Here is a 14,196-nt window from a genome sequence, read left to right as displayed (position 1 = left end):
GGAGCGTCCAGACTAGCGGCGAGCCGACAAACAGCTGATCAGCTGTTTGTCGGCTCAGCGCGGCAGCCATGTAAATGTAAATGAAGCCGCGATCATTTAAATCGCGGCTTCATTTACCTTTGCCTACAACCCTAATCTACATGCCTCTGCCGACAGAGGCATGTAGTCTAGACACAGCCCTAGAGACCAGGCATCCAGAGGAAGAAACATACCACACTGGATCAGACACCCCCAGTGTCCTGTCTGCTGACAGTGGCCAATGCCAGGTGCCCCAGAGGGAGGGAACAGAACAGGGAATCATCAAGTGATCCCTCCCCTGTCATCCATTCCCAGCTTCTGGCAAACAGAGGCTAGGGACACGCTCCCTGCCCATCCTGGCTAACAGCCATCGATGGCCCTAACCTGCATGAATTTATCCAGCTCTTTTTTGAACCCTGTCAATGTCCTGGTTTTCACAACATCCTCCGGCAAGGAGTTCCACAGGTTGATGGGGTGTTGAGTAAAGAAATGCTTCCTTTTATTTATTTTGTATTATTGTTTCCTTTGCCAAATGGCCAGTCCCAGGTTTTCACCGAGTTCCACCTTAAGCCCACATCAGCATTTTTCAGTGGGGAAAAAAAAACCAGAGGTTGGGTAATTCCTCCCAGTCTCTGCATTGCTCCACCTTCCTGGGCGCTTCATACCCTGGGGGGGGAAATAAACCTGGCTTTATTTGGAACATGCTGGCTCGGCGTTTCTGCTGTCATGGGCTCCGAGCCCAGCTGGGCCCGTGTTATTAACCCAGCTGCAGCCGCCTGGTTGGAAGCCTGGAGCCTCAGGCGGAAATGGCAGGGCCGGGCGGATACCAGGCATATGGAGGGGAGCTGCTGTGCCCCAGCCGATCCTGGTGTGGAAGACTGCCCCTTCTCCCAAGAGATGCAGCCTAGGGGATTAGCAGGGGGTCTGGTGCCGGCAGATGGGCCCTCGCCCATTCCACTCCCAGAGTGTGTGGGAGGCGATGTTTGGGTGTGGGTGTGTCTGTCTGTCTGGGTGGGTGAGTGTGTGTCTTGCTGTGGGGGTGTGTCTTGGTGTGTATGTGTGTGTCTATGTCAGTCTGTGTGTCTGGGGGAGGTGCATATTTCTTAGGGGGTATGTGTCTGTGTGTCTTGGTGTGTGTATGTATGTGGTTGTGTGTGCGGGGGTTTCTTGGTATGTGTGTCTGGGTGTGTCCATGTTTCTTGGGGTCTATGTGAATATGTATCTTCGGGGGTGCATCTCTTGGGGGGGTGTATGTGTCTGTGTGTGTGTGTGTCTGTGTGTGTGTATCTCAGGGTGTGTATGTGTGTGTCTGGGGGGTGTAAGTGTGTGTGTGCGTCTCAGGGGGTATATGTGTGTGTCTGGGGGGTGTAAGTGTGTGTGTGCGTCTCAGGGGGTATATGTGTGTGTCTGGGGGGTGTAAGTGTGTGTGTGCGTCTCAGGGGGTGTATGTGTGTGTCTGGGGGGTGTAAGTGTGTGTGTGCGTCTCAGGGGGTATATGTGTGTGTCTGGGGGGTGTAAGTGTGTGTGTGCGTCTCAGGGGGTGTATGTGTGTGCCTGGGGGGTGTAAGTGTGTGTGTGCGTCTCAGGGTGTGTGTGTGTGTGTGTGTGTGTCGGGGGGTGAAGGTGTGTGTGTGCATCTCTTGGGGGGGTATGTGTGTGTACTGTGTGCATGTGTGTATATGGGTGGGTGAGTGTGGGTACGGTCCCTGCTCAAGGAAATCAGGCCCACTTTGTGCGTGTGAGGGACTGAACTAATGAATCCCTGTGTTAGGGTCACAGATCAGCCATTTCTCCTTCTCCTCCCATGAATGTTTTTCTGTGATTTAGGAGAGCACTCAGGGCCTTGCATCTCTGGGAAGGCAGCGCGACCTAGTGGTAGCAGACAGGAAAGAGTCAGAGTCAGGACTCCTGGATTCGGCGCCCCCCGCTTTAGGAGGGGAGTGGGGACTAGTGGTTACAGGAGGGGGGCTGGAAGTCTCTTCTGTTGACCCTCATGCCAGCTGCGTGTCACTCTCCCACATCAGCCCCCCCACGCTGCACACACCCCCTCTGCTCTGTCGTGGAGGGGCATGGGGGGGGGGGCGCAAGGACAGCCGACAGACTCACTTGGCCAGCCTGTCACCGCTTCATGGGAACCGCCTGAGGTCAGCACCGCCAGAAACCCCCCGCCGAGAGCCCCCTCCTGCACCCCGAGCCCCTCATTTCTGGCCTCACCCCAGAGTCTGCCCCCCAACCCAGCCCCATGAAAATGAGCGAGGGTGGGGAACAGCGAACAGCAGTGGGACGGGGGGCGGGGCCTCAGGACAGGGGGCGGGGCAAGTGTTTGTGCCATTCAAAATTTGGCAATGTCAGCGCCCCAGGAAGTGTGGGCCAGAGGCCTAGGTGAACAGGTCGCCCCCAGGGCCGTCCCTAGGGGGTGAAGGGCCCAGGACAGCCCCCCAGCTCTGCTCTAGGCCCCGCCCCCACCCTACCACTTCCCCAAGCCCCCTTCCCCTTAGCGACACGGGCGGGAGCCGGCGGAGCAGAGCTGGAGCCAAGTGGCTCCATTTCCTGCCACTGCAGGCGAATGCAGGGGTGACCCCTCACTGATCCCTGTGCTTCCGCAGCCCCCTGAAGTGCGGGGTGGGGCAGTTACCCCGAACAGTCCTAGGGCTGCACCCACCAGCCATCACAGCTGGGCTTTGTCGGGGAGCAGCCGCAGTCAGATGGGGAGCCAGTGCTACTGGGGGGCTCCCAGGAGAGCCACTAACGGAGCCTGGGTGGTAATCCCACATCTGTGTTCCCTGTAAGCTGTGCGCCTGGGCGGCCACTCAGGAGACATTCCAATGCTGCCCGGAGGACTAGCACAGGGCCCACAGCTAGGTTTGTGTTTCTACTGGTGGTGCACATCTGGGCATGCCTTGGTGCACAGAACAAAATTTATTCCGCGCATGGATGGAAAATATTAGAAAGCACATTGTCCCTCCCCCATTTAGCGGCAGGACTTCAGACCCGGGCAGGGCACCCCAGGCCTTGTGGCCCACGCAGCCTCAGTCTCACCCCCAAGGAGCGCCCCCTGTGGGCTGCACAGTGCGTTGCAGCCCGGGCCCCGAACAGAAGTGTGGGTGGGTGGGGACAGCGATGAGCATCCCACGTGGGTTCCCTAAACATCTTCCTCCTTCCCGGGCAGGAGTCCACTGCGGGCCCACAAAGAGGTGATCCCCAGCCACCTCACAGCAAGACGGGCCCTGCTGATGTCTGTGGAGCAGGGCCGTCCTCGAGGGTGGGAGACATCACATGGTCCAGGGCACGGAGCAGGCCTGGGGCATGAGGCCGAGGACGGAAGTTCAGGGTAATGCAAGAGAAAGCAGGATCTGAACCACTGCTTCCAATGCAGCCAGCAGCCCTGCAAGGTATCCAGCTGTTGCTATGTAAATACAGCTTATGCTGGGATGGGAGAGGAATCCGGGGTGTGGTTATGTAAATCCAGTCCGGCCAGTGCTATAGGCCCGGTGGATGCTCCATTGTTGGAATGGAATGTTGTGTATTGTAACTAATTTGGCGGTTGTGAGGTCACAAACCACGTTAACCCTAAATGTTGGAGTTGTAAAATATCGCACCAGTGCTGCAGGAGGGACGCTGTCATTGCGAAGAGTCTCGGATGGACAAGCCTCCCCCTTCCAGACTCAACTGGATGGGATGGAGGGGGGGGGGGAAGGAGCTTGAACCAGCAGGCTACGTGTTCCCCAGGCGTGAGCTGTAAGACGGGTTCAACCTGTCTCCTCCCCTCTCCCCCCGCACCCCTGTTCTAAGGATAGACCTAAAACAGACTCCATAAGGAGTCTCTTTGGTATTTTGAAATGTTATGCCAGTGGGGGCTGGAATCTGTTGGCCAGCCTAGGTGATGGGCCAAGAGCTGAAATCATTGAGAAACTCACAAAGAGCTGGAATCACTTGGTTTGGCCCATCATGGAAGCAGCAGCTGGCAGGAGCAAGCGGCCAGCAGGTGGCTGGGGGGAGTGACCAGCGGGCGGCTGGTAGGAGCAGCAGCAGGTGGATAGCAGGGCGGCTGGCAGGAGCAGCGGTGAGTGGCCAATGGCGACAGTGAGATGCCTCCTATCTTCCCCCCGCCCAAGAGTGGGAGGTGAGCTCTGAAAATTACTCCTGAGCTCTGACCTGCCCTGACCAAGGACAGCCACTGAGAGTGGGGTGTGGAGAAAGTTTGAGCTTGTGAATGGGACACTTACATTGCTGGACGTGTGAGCCGGAGAGGCAAAGGACGTTGCTCCATCCTCTTGAGCTGGGACAGTTACTTGTGGGTTGGTTATGAACTCCGGCTGTGGTATTTTCCCAAGCTAACGCCACGTGACTTCTCTCCCTCTTTCATTAAAAGGTTCTTTTCTACACTCCGACTCTGTGCGTGTGCGGGGGGAGGCGTGGCCTCTCGGAGGTGCCCGGGGGGGGGGGGTGAATTGCCCAGGCTACTGGGTGGAAACTGGAGCCAATTCTGTGTGGGATGGAGGAAAAGGAACCCCCCAGATATTGAACCCGGCCCTGGCTGCTGCCGGGGCTACCTGGCAGGTGGGTTACACAGGGATGTGTCCCACCCCCTTCCGCCCTCAGCTATGCCCCGCCCTGCCCCCTTCTGCCCTGGCCCCACCCCTTCCATTCTCGGCCCCGCCCGCTTTGCCCCGCCCCTTCCATTCTCGTCCCCGCCTCTCTGCCCCGCCCCTTCCATTCTCGGCCCCGCCCCTCTGCCCCGCCCCTTCCATTCTCAGCCCCGCCCCCTCTGCCCCGCCCCTTCCATTCTAGGTCCCACCCCTTCTGACCTCGGCTCAGCCCCAGCCCCGCCTCTTCCATTTTCAGCCCCTCCCCTTCCAGGGAACAGTGCTAATCCCTGAGCAGGGGTCACCCGCAGTGGCTGGGCTCGGCAGATGGGATCTAGCTAGTCCGGCCCCCTGCCCTCCGTCCCGCTGCGCTGCTTGTCGCTCCCTCCCCGTGTCTCCAAGCCACTGGGCACCAGTTCCCCTCTGCAGGCCTTCCAGCTCCTTCTTCCCACCCCTAGCTAGCTCCTGTTTGTCAGACGCTGGGAATGGGTGACAGGGGGATGGATCAATTGATGAATCCCTGTTCCTTTCCCTCCCTCTGGGGCACCTGGCCTTGGCCAGTGTCGGCAACAGGACCCTGGGCTAGACGGACCATGGGTCTGACCCAGCGTGGCCGTTCTTATGGCGTGGCGTGGAAGAACCGCTTCTCCTGTCTTGCCCACCGCACCCGGCTAACACGTCCCCGCATGATGTTTGCTTTTTGATGCATCTGCGTTACATCTTGGGGCCCGCACTGCCTGGAGGGGTTGGGGATCTGCGAGGCTCGTGGGACTGGGGCGCAGGGCCTTTTCCCCCAGGGGTTCCAGCTCTGAGCCAGCCCCTGGACTGGCAGGCCCTGGAGGATGGGGAATGGGACATGGGCCCTTTCCCCTCTAGGGGGTGCTGGGTCCCCGCTGACGGTCACACCCGTGGGGCAGTTCTCAGCGCTGGTCTTTGCAGATGCTCCACCTCAGCAAGGACCTGCTGGCAGGGTGCGTCGAGCACCGTGGAGGGGCCCAGGCCACCGTGCCCCCATCTGCCCTAAACAGCAGTGCCTATAAGTGACAGTCGGGGGGGGAGCGCTGCTGCGAGCCGGCCCGGCCCAAAACACCCAGCGTCCCGCCCTGAGTTCCTGTCAAAAGGAGGAATCCCTCAAGCAGCAAAAATTTTATTGGAAGCACTTAGTGCCCCGGGAGTGAGGAGCAGAGAGAGACGCAGTCACCCACCCCGCCCTCCCACGGGCAAGCCAGCAACACGCAGGCCCGGAGGCCACAGGCGGGGGGGGAGGGATGACACACGTCAAGCTGGGGGGGGAGATCAGGGGATGGGCTGGGAGGGGGGAATAGGAAACTTACACAAGGAGGACAATACGAGCTGAGCCCCCTGCCTGCCACTCAGGGCAAAGATCTTGGGGCCCCAACAGGGGAAACTGAGGCACAAAGCGATGGCATGGCCCAATCGGGGCACACGATAAGATGAGAGTAGAGGGGGAGAGACATGGGAGCCCTCCTGCTCTAACCACTAGGTACCACTCCCTTCCTGAAAGGGGGGGGGGGGTAAAACCCAGGCCTCCCCGTTCCTACGCTCTGCCCCACTCAACCCTCCTCACAGAGCCAGGAGAGAACCCAGGAGCCCTGATCCACATTCCCATCCTGCCTTAACCACTAGGCCCGACTTTTCCTCCTACCGTAGGGGATAGAACCCAGAAGGCCTGGTTCTCAGCCCGCTCCTGCTCTAACCACTAACTCCCACTCCTCTCCTCCAGCCAGGGAGAGAACTCAGGAGCCCTGATGCCCAAGCCCCGGCTCTAACCACTAGCCCCCATGCCTTTTCTACACCCGGGGAGCGCGCCCAGGAGTCCTGATGTCCAAGCCTTTGCTCTAACCACTAGCCCCCACTCCCCTCCCACAGCTGGGGACAGAACCCAGGTGTTCTGCATCTCCATCCCTTCCTCTCACCCCCAAATCATACCCCTCCCCCCAAGGTGTCCTGCCTTCCTCCTGGCTTAACCACTACACCCCGCCAGCTCCCACCACACTCCCTGTGGATGCTGGCACGCTGGGCAGCATGGGAGTGGAAGAGTTTTGGCTGGTCACCTCTTGTGTCACTGCTCCCCCTCCCCCTCCTATTCCTCCACCCTCACTACCCTCCGTGGAGACCTGGGGCTTAGAGGTCACCCGCTGTCCAGCATGGCAGGGCAGCTCCGCGTGGCTCGGTATGTAGGGGATGCCGGGTTCCTTGTACTGTGGGCGTGGGATCTTGCCCGCCATCAGCCCCGGCTGGCTCTTCCCGCGGGGGCTCCCTGCGTCCTCATAGCGGATGCGGACGTGCCCTGCGAGTCTGGCGTTGTCGCGTAAACCTGGCACGAAGGGCAGGCCGGGTCTCTTGTAGACGGGCGGGACGCGCTCAAACGGCCGGGCCACGACCGTGCCAGAGCCAGCGCCCGGCTCCCCGGCCTGCACAGGATAGTCCCCCACTGAGACAACGGGCTGGGATCCGACGGGGCCTTTCCGTTTGCGCCGAAGCTGTAAGTCGGAGCCGCCACTGGCTCCTTGGTTTAGCATGCACCCGGTTCCTCTGGAGGATCCGGTCCCGGGTCCTCCAAAAGTTCCATCCCCTGATCCTCCAGAGGCCCCAGGTCCATCTATCCCATACGATCCAGGCTCCAGTTGTCCATACGGCCTATCCAGATCTCTTCCAGAGGATCCGCTCCAGGTTCCTCCAGAGGATCCACTCCAGGTTCCTCCAGAGGCCCCAGGTGCACCTATCTCATACGATCCAGGCCCAGGTGGTCTATATGGCTCCGGCAAGGCTCCTCCAGAGGATCCACTCCAGGTTCCTCCAGAAATTCCGTTCCCGGTTCCTCCAGAGGATCCACTCCAGGTTCCTCCAGAAATTCCGTTCCCGGTTTCTCCAGAGGATCCACTCCAGGTTCCTCCAGAAATTCCGTTCCCGGTTCCTCCAGAGGATCCACTCCAGGTTCCTCCAGAAATTCCATTCCCGGTTCCTCCAGAGGATCCACTCCAGGTTCCTTCAGAGGATCCACTCCAGGTTCCTCCAGAAATTCCATTCCCGGTTCCTCCGGAGGATCCACTCCAGGTTCCTTCAGAGGATCCGCTCCAGGTTCCTCCAGAAATTCCATTCCCGGTTCCTCTATATGCCCCAGGCCCATCTATCCCATATGATCCGGGCCCAGGGTGTGCGTGCAATCCAGACCCAGTTCCTCCATATGCCCCAGGCTTGCTACCAGTCCCCTGGCCCGGCGGGCGGATCTGGGGCTGCAGGATCCCCACTGGCTGCATGTAGGGGTCCACGCCAGCCGGCAGTGGTTCCAGCTCCGGCTCTTTCCTGCATGGGACACAGTTGGACAGCGAGCCTAGAAGAGAAAGAGAGAGATTATTCGCTGGCACCACCTTTGGCTGCCGCAGTGCTCGGGCTGCCCCTGGGTGTCTTGTGGCCTTCTGCAGCAGGGTGTTCAGTCGCAACCCTGCTTTCTTAAAATAACCTTAACTCTGCCCCCTGGAGCTAACAAGAGACCCCAGGGGACTCCTACTGCATTCATTGCATTCGGTAGAGCTGCGATTGTGAAATGAGGAGCTCTGGGGAGGGGGACATGGGTGTGACGGTCCCCGTCCCCCCCCTCCTGTGTGCTGTATGAAATTGTCTTATGGATACAAACAGGCATAACTCAAAGATGCTTTGGACAAAATACCTCATAGAATCACAGAACATTAGAACTGGAAGGAACCTCAAGAGGTCATCCAGTCCACTATCCACTTTAAAGTAATCGTCTGCTGGATCTGTGTATCTTATTTTGGTGTCTGTATCACTCTTGTATGTAAAGCTACAGACATGGGATACAGACTGGGGTATAGTTGTGAATATGCCAATGTAAGCCTGCAACGGTGTTTCTGGTGCTCTGGCCACCTTCACAACTGGGTGATCAACTTACTGGCCCCACGCACACACCTATCTCACTCTGGGTCGGCATATAAACAAAGCCTCATAGGAGCAGCCAAGTTCGTTAGTAATAGGACAAACGTAAAAAACAACGAATAGTCTAGTAGCGTGTTAAAAACCAATGAAACAGGTAAGTGGTATCATGAGCTTTCATGGGCACAACCCACTTCTTCAGATGACTGGAGTATAAAGCCTCGTTAGCCAACCCATTCGAGGCCTCATTTACAGATCCAGTCAGGCCCGGGCCTGGGAAATCAACAGGCAGGTGATAAGCTACAGGCAGGGCTGTCTGTACCCATCCACAGCTGTGTAGGGCATCAGAATATTTGGGGCACTGCTGGCCAGACCCAGTCACAATTTACAACAGAAAAAGAAGGTCGGGGTTGGTGCGGGGAGGAACCAATGGTAGTGCCCGTGCTAATGAGGCTAACAGAGCCTGGCCTGAAAGAGTGTGTCTAGACCACAGGGTTTTGTCAACAAAAGTGGACTTTTGTCAACAAAACTATACCTGTGTCTACACTGCCACTGAGTTCTGTTGACATAACGTCAACAGAACTCGGCAGTTTTGTCGACGGCTGTAAACCTCATTCTACGAGGAATAACGCCTTTTGTCGACAGAGTTCTGTTGACAGAAGGCGTTATTGAATCTACACTGTCCTTTGCGTCTGCACTGTCATGTCGACAAAGCGGCTTGCTTTCTGGATGTCGTCTAGACGCTCTTTGTCGACAGAAGCTTTGTCGACAGTATGGGTACGTCTAGACTATATGGCTCCGTCAACGGAGCCGTGTAGATGTGTTTGTTCGGCAAAGGGAAATGAAGTCATGATTTAAATAATCGCGGCTTCGTTTAAATTTAAATGGCTGCCCCGCTCTGCTGATCAGCTGTTTGTCGGCAGATCGGGGCAGTCTGGACGCTCCCCTGCCGACAGGAAAGCCCTTTATCAACCTCCCTGGTAAACCTCATCCTACGAGGCATAACGGGGAGGTCGATAAAGGGCTTTCAGGTTGGCACGGGAGCATCCAGACTAGCACGCTGAGCCGACAAACAGCTGATCAGCTGTTTGTCGGCTCAGCGCAGCAGCCATTTAAATTTAAATGAAGCCGCGATTATTTAAATCGCGGCTTCATTTCCCTCTGCCAATCAGCCTAATCTACATGGCTCCGTCGATGGAGCCATGCAGTTTAGACACACCCTATCTGTCAACAAAACTTCTGTCGACAAAAGCCTGTCGTCTAGACGTACCCAAAGTGTCCCATCTTTAGCTTTTGATATCAATTGGGTGTTGAATATAATGACCCTTCCAGCTCCTGTCTTTGTTCAAGCCATGAGAGATAGCGATGCTTTTCCGCAGAGCTATAGCCGGGCCCTGGGCAATTCTGCCTTTGACCACCCTCTCACCGAACGGAGCATCTTTCCACTGACTTCACTCTCTTACTGCAAAGGGAATTCCTACTGTGTGTTCCCACCCGGGCATCTTGTGCCAACACCACACCTTTTCTGGAAGAGGAGTAGGGTCTAGTGGTTAGAGCTGTGTGGGACTCCAGAGCCCTGGGTCTCTTCTTAGCTCTGGGAAGGGATGAAAGCCTAGTGGTTTGAAGTGGGGTGAGCTAGGCTCCATTCCCAGTTTCAGGATCCTTGCTCCCCCGGGAGCGGCGAGCAAAGTTGGCAGGCGCATCCAGGGCGTGTGCAGGAGTTTTTAGAGTCAGTGGGTGTCGAGGAGTTTTAATTAGCGTGCCCAGGTGGAAGAGCAAACCGGTCACAAAAACTGGACAGCCTGGAATGGAGAACTCGCAGCACCCCGCCTGCCTCGCTTTGACTCACTCCCGCACGCTGTAAACAAGCAAATGGGGACACCTGGACTCCTCCTGGGATGGCTGCTCCACCGCTCCCCAGCCCGTACTCCCCACACCACTACGTCCCCCCACATGGCCACCTCCCCGTCCGTTGGGATCCCTCTGGACAAACTGCCCGCCTCCCTCGCTGCTAAGATCAGCCCATCTTACACACCTTATTGCAGCCTGTTCTCACCTCTCCCCCGTCCCCGTGTCATTTATGACATCACAGCCAGGGTGGCTGATGACATCACAGCCGGCGATGACATCACAATCCGCAGCAGCAGCAGCAAGTGACCTTTAACCCTTACCCCCCAAGAAGGCCCAGGGACCTACCTAGGAGAAGGAGATACAGAACCAGGAGGATCATGGGAGTTGCGCCGAGGGGCGGCCGTCCATGGCCGCCACGAACCATCTTGGAGGCCTCTAGCAGGCAGCAGGGACTGACCTCGCCTCTGCCGGCTGGGATAAAGCGAGCTGCACTGTCCTGGTTCCAAGCTCTGGAATTTATACCGCCCACTGCCCACACCCGCCTCTCACGTGGGACTGGGGCAGGGCGGGGTCAGCCCAGAAGTGCCCCGGCAGGATGCTCACCCAGCACCCCATCATTACAATACTGTTAACCCTTGGGAAACCAGACAGTGACAATGTGAACCAGGGGGTGTGGTGGTTTGGGGAGGGGTCCAGGCCTCAGGGGAAGAGGGGGCATGGGGAAGGGGAATCGGGGAGGGGCCTTTCAGCAATAGGGGAGGTGGGGGACATGGAGAACTCAGGCTGGGGAGATGGGGTCCCTAACAAAGTTCCCTCTAATTTTTTTTCCATCCATGTGCAGAATAAAGTTTGTTATACGCACCAAGGCATGTGGGGATGTGCACCACCAGTTGAAATACACACGGCTGGCTGTGAGTGCTGTGGGCACAGACTGGGAAAGAAGGTCTCCAGGAGGGGTTCTGGCTGGGGGGGCAGAGGAGTGGCGAGGGGGGCATGGAGATCAAAGAGGGGAAACAGGTGGATACCAGGAGTTAGGCTCTCTAGATGGCATGGGGGAAGCAGAGAAGGATTTTGGGAGTGGGGGCGACATGGGGAGCATGGGGGAGGGAGAAAATCGGCAGATCACTAGCTGGGCGGGGTGTGAATCCGGAGTTTATAGGAGAAGAGGAGCAAGCTGGCAGGGAGGCCTCTGTAGCGTTAACCCCGTCAAGCTGTCGAGCCGCATAGCGAATGGCGGATGCGACAGAAACTCCGGGGAAGATGGGGCAGAGGCAGAGCAAACTACACCAGCTGCCCTGGCTCCCCTCCTCCGCAGGCTGGCTATACACGGGACCAGAGTTAGCTAAGCAACATAATCATTTCATAACCCTAGGATCTACTAAGCATTTCCTTAGTTTAACAGGGGACGTGTGAGCTAGTGATCGGCGCAGCAGATGTGTTTGACTCAGAATGCCTGGGTCTTATCGCTAGTTCTGGGAGGGGAGTAGGGTCTAGTGGTTAGAGCAGGTGCGGGGCTCGGTGGCCAGGACTCCTGGGTTGTATCTCCAGCTCTGGTCTCAATGGAACTGATGCAGTTTAAGTCCAGGTATCAGAACAGTTTTTCTTGGGGCAAAGATAGGCGTTTTTATAGGGATCATTCAAAGAGAAAGAGGAGAGACAATAGAGACTGATCACTCCTGGTTATGGGGGATGTTCCTTGAACCAGCTCACAATGCAACTAGGCAGTTTCACTATTTTAGATGTCAATAGGATCGTTACTAGAATTGGTCTGATAATGACTAATTTGGGTGTGAGCAGCCCTGGGTTCATTAGCATCTGGAGCAAGGATTTCCCATCAGGCAGTGCTTCTCTGCTTTCGGTGTCCCATAGTTCAGTGCGGTTCCTGCCTTGGAAGAGCTGCTCTCCATTCTGTATGCTAATGAGATGTCCCTCTGTTCCATCTTTAATGCAAATGAGGCTGGGGTGTTTCCTTAATTGTATCACCCTGGTCTGAAGCAGTTTAGCTGTGTCTTCCCCGGCCTTTTCTTTGCTTTGTCTTTGATTCTAGCAGAGGCCTGAGGGAGGGGGATGGTTTTCCATGAATGTCACTCCCTGGCTCCCCAAGAGCACAAGGCTGACAGGTGACCATGATTCCCCAAGAATCACAGAGCTGGTGGGTAACACCCTGTAGGGGAAATCTTGCTCCCCTGGGGTACAGAGTCCCCAGAAGGGTCCGAGGCTGGAGGCCAAAGCAGTGAGGCAGGAGAGAAATCTAGAAGGAAAACTTTATTACGCATGCAGGCAGGCTGACAGCTACCAGAGTGAGAGCAGCAGCAGCCCTGAGAGACAGGTTCAGGGATTCTTTATACAGTATGTTCAGACAGTTTAGCTGTTGATTGTTTTCTAACATATCAAAGACTCAGCAGAAGTACTCTGAGAGGTTTCTGTTCACCCCAGAAGTGCTAGAAGTCAGGTTTACAGTACAATGGCACATGAGAACCTGAGTGAGGAATCTACAAGGCAAACTGTGACAAAGATGAAGCAAAATGCAGGACAATGTAGCACTTTAAAGACTAACAAGATGGTTTATTAGATGATGAGCTTTCGTGGGCCAGACCCACTGAGGAAGTGGGTCTGGCCCACGAAAGCTCATCATCTAATAAACCATCTTGTTAGTCTTTAAAGTGCTACATTGTCCTGCATTTTGCTTCAACTACCCCAGACTAACACGGCTACATTTCTATCACTATGTGACAAAGATAAGAGTTTACATGGCAATTTGTGACAGCCTAGGAGTCTCCATGAACTTGAGACAGGCATTGTAAGGGTCTTGATTAGAGTTAATTTGATTTCTCTCTGTTACAGGGAGAGAGGCCTGGAAAACTTTTAACCCTTCCAGCAGGTTTCTTTTCGAGAGTTTTGATTTCCTCCAGTGTCCTCCCTTAGACACAATTGGAGTTATTTGATTTTTCTCCCACACACCTCACATGGCCCCCTTTGTACAGACTTTTGCCCTCCTCCCTCCACGGGTGCAGCAATGACCTTGAAAATCCAATAACGTGACACCTGCCTCAGACTGAGAGGTCAGCTCCCAAAGACTGCAGGGCGATATCTAGACTAGCATGATTTTCCGAAAATGCTTTTAACAGAAACGTTTTCCGTTAAAAGCATTTCTGGAACAGAGCGTCTAGATTGGCATGGACGCGTTTCCGGAAAAGCACTTTTTACGGAAAAGCATCCGTGGCCAATCTAGACGCGCTTTTCCGCAAAAAAGCCCCGATCGCCATTTTCACTATCGGGGCTTTTTTGCGGAAAACAAATCTCTGCTGTTTACACTGGCCCTTTTGCGCAAAAGTTTTGTGCAAAAGGACTTTTGCCCGAACGGGAGCAGCATAGTATTTCCGCAAAAACACTGACAATCTTACATGAGATCGTCAGTGCTTTTGCGGAAATTCAAGCAGCCAGTGTAGACGGCTGGCAAGTTTTTCCGGAAACGCGGCTGATTTTCCGGAAAAACTGGCCAGTCTAGACACAGCCCAGTTGTTTTCTCTTTGTTTTCAAGCTCGCTTGTGGTAAAGGAGTTTGGGGTCCCCCTCTGGAAGAAGTCCAAGTGTGTCTTCCTGGGTGCGGGAAAAAAAGGGGGTTTTCTTTTATTTCACTTGGGGTACGTCTAGACTGAGAGGGTCTATTGGAAAAAGATACGCAAAATGCACTCTGCATTCTCCCAAGGGGGGCTCCGTGACCACGCTCCTGTCCTCTTGCATTTCATGATCCGCCCCCCCAGCACAGGCATGAATTCCACACACCCCCTGCACTGGGTTTCCCGTTCCCAAGCCTGAGCTGATCACCC

The 14,196-nt window shown here is 55.9% G+C and overlaps 1 protein-coding gene across 1 annotated transcript; it reads right to left on the bottom strand.

The window, feature by feature from the left end:
• Nucleotides 1-5,734: 5,734 nt before the first annotated feature.
• On the bottom strand, nucleotides 5,735-10,869 carry LOC142823205 (uncharacterized). The gene is made up of 2 exons (XM_075913808.1): nucleotides 10,713-10,869; nucleotides 5,735-7,959 (listed from the first exon to the last, which is right to left on the bottom strand). Exons 1-2 carry the CDS (start codon nucleotides 10,789-10,791, stop codon nucleotides 6,596-6,598), a joined length of 1,443 nt encoding a protein of 480 aa, XP_075769923.1. The 5' UTR covers nucleotides 10,792-10,869; the 3' UTR covers nucleotides 5,735-6,595.
• Between the last annotated feature and the right edge of the window lie 3,327 nt (nucleotides 10,870-14,196).

The sequence above is a fragment of the Pelodiscus sinensis genome, chromosome 32 (assembly GCF_049634645.1).
Source record: "Pelodiscus sinensis isolate JC-2024 chromosome 32, ASM4963464v1, whole genome shotgun sequence".
NCBI lineage: Eukaryota > Metazoa > Chordata > Testudines > Trionychidae > Pelodiscus > Pelodiscus sinensis.
The sequence above is the reverse complement of the archived record's forward strand: the minus strand, read 5'-3'. Positions and strand labels throughout refer to the sequence as shown.

Excerpts from the sequence above, each read along its gene's own strand:
- LOC142823205 (XM_075913808.1), bottom strand. The coding sequence starts at position 10,791 with ATGGTTCGTGGCGGCCATGGACGGCCGCCCCTCGGCGCAACTCCCATG. Across the intron at positions 7,960-10,712 it reads TCTGTATCTCCTTCTCCTAG|GCTCGCTGTCCAACTGTGTC; the intron begins GTAGGTCCCTGG and ends TTTCTCTTCTAG.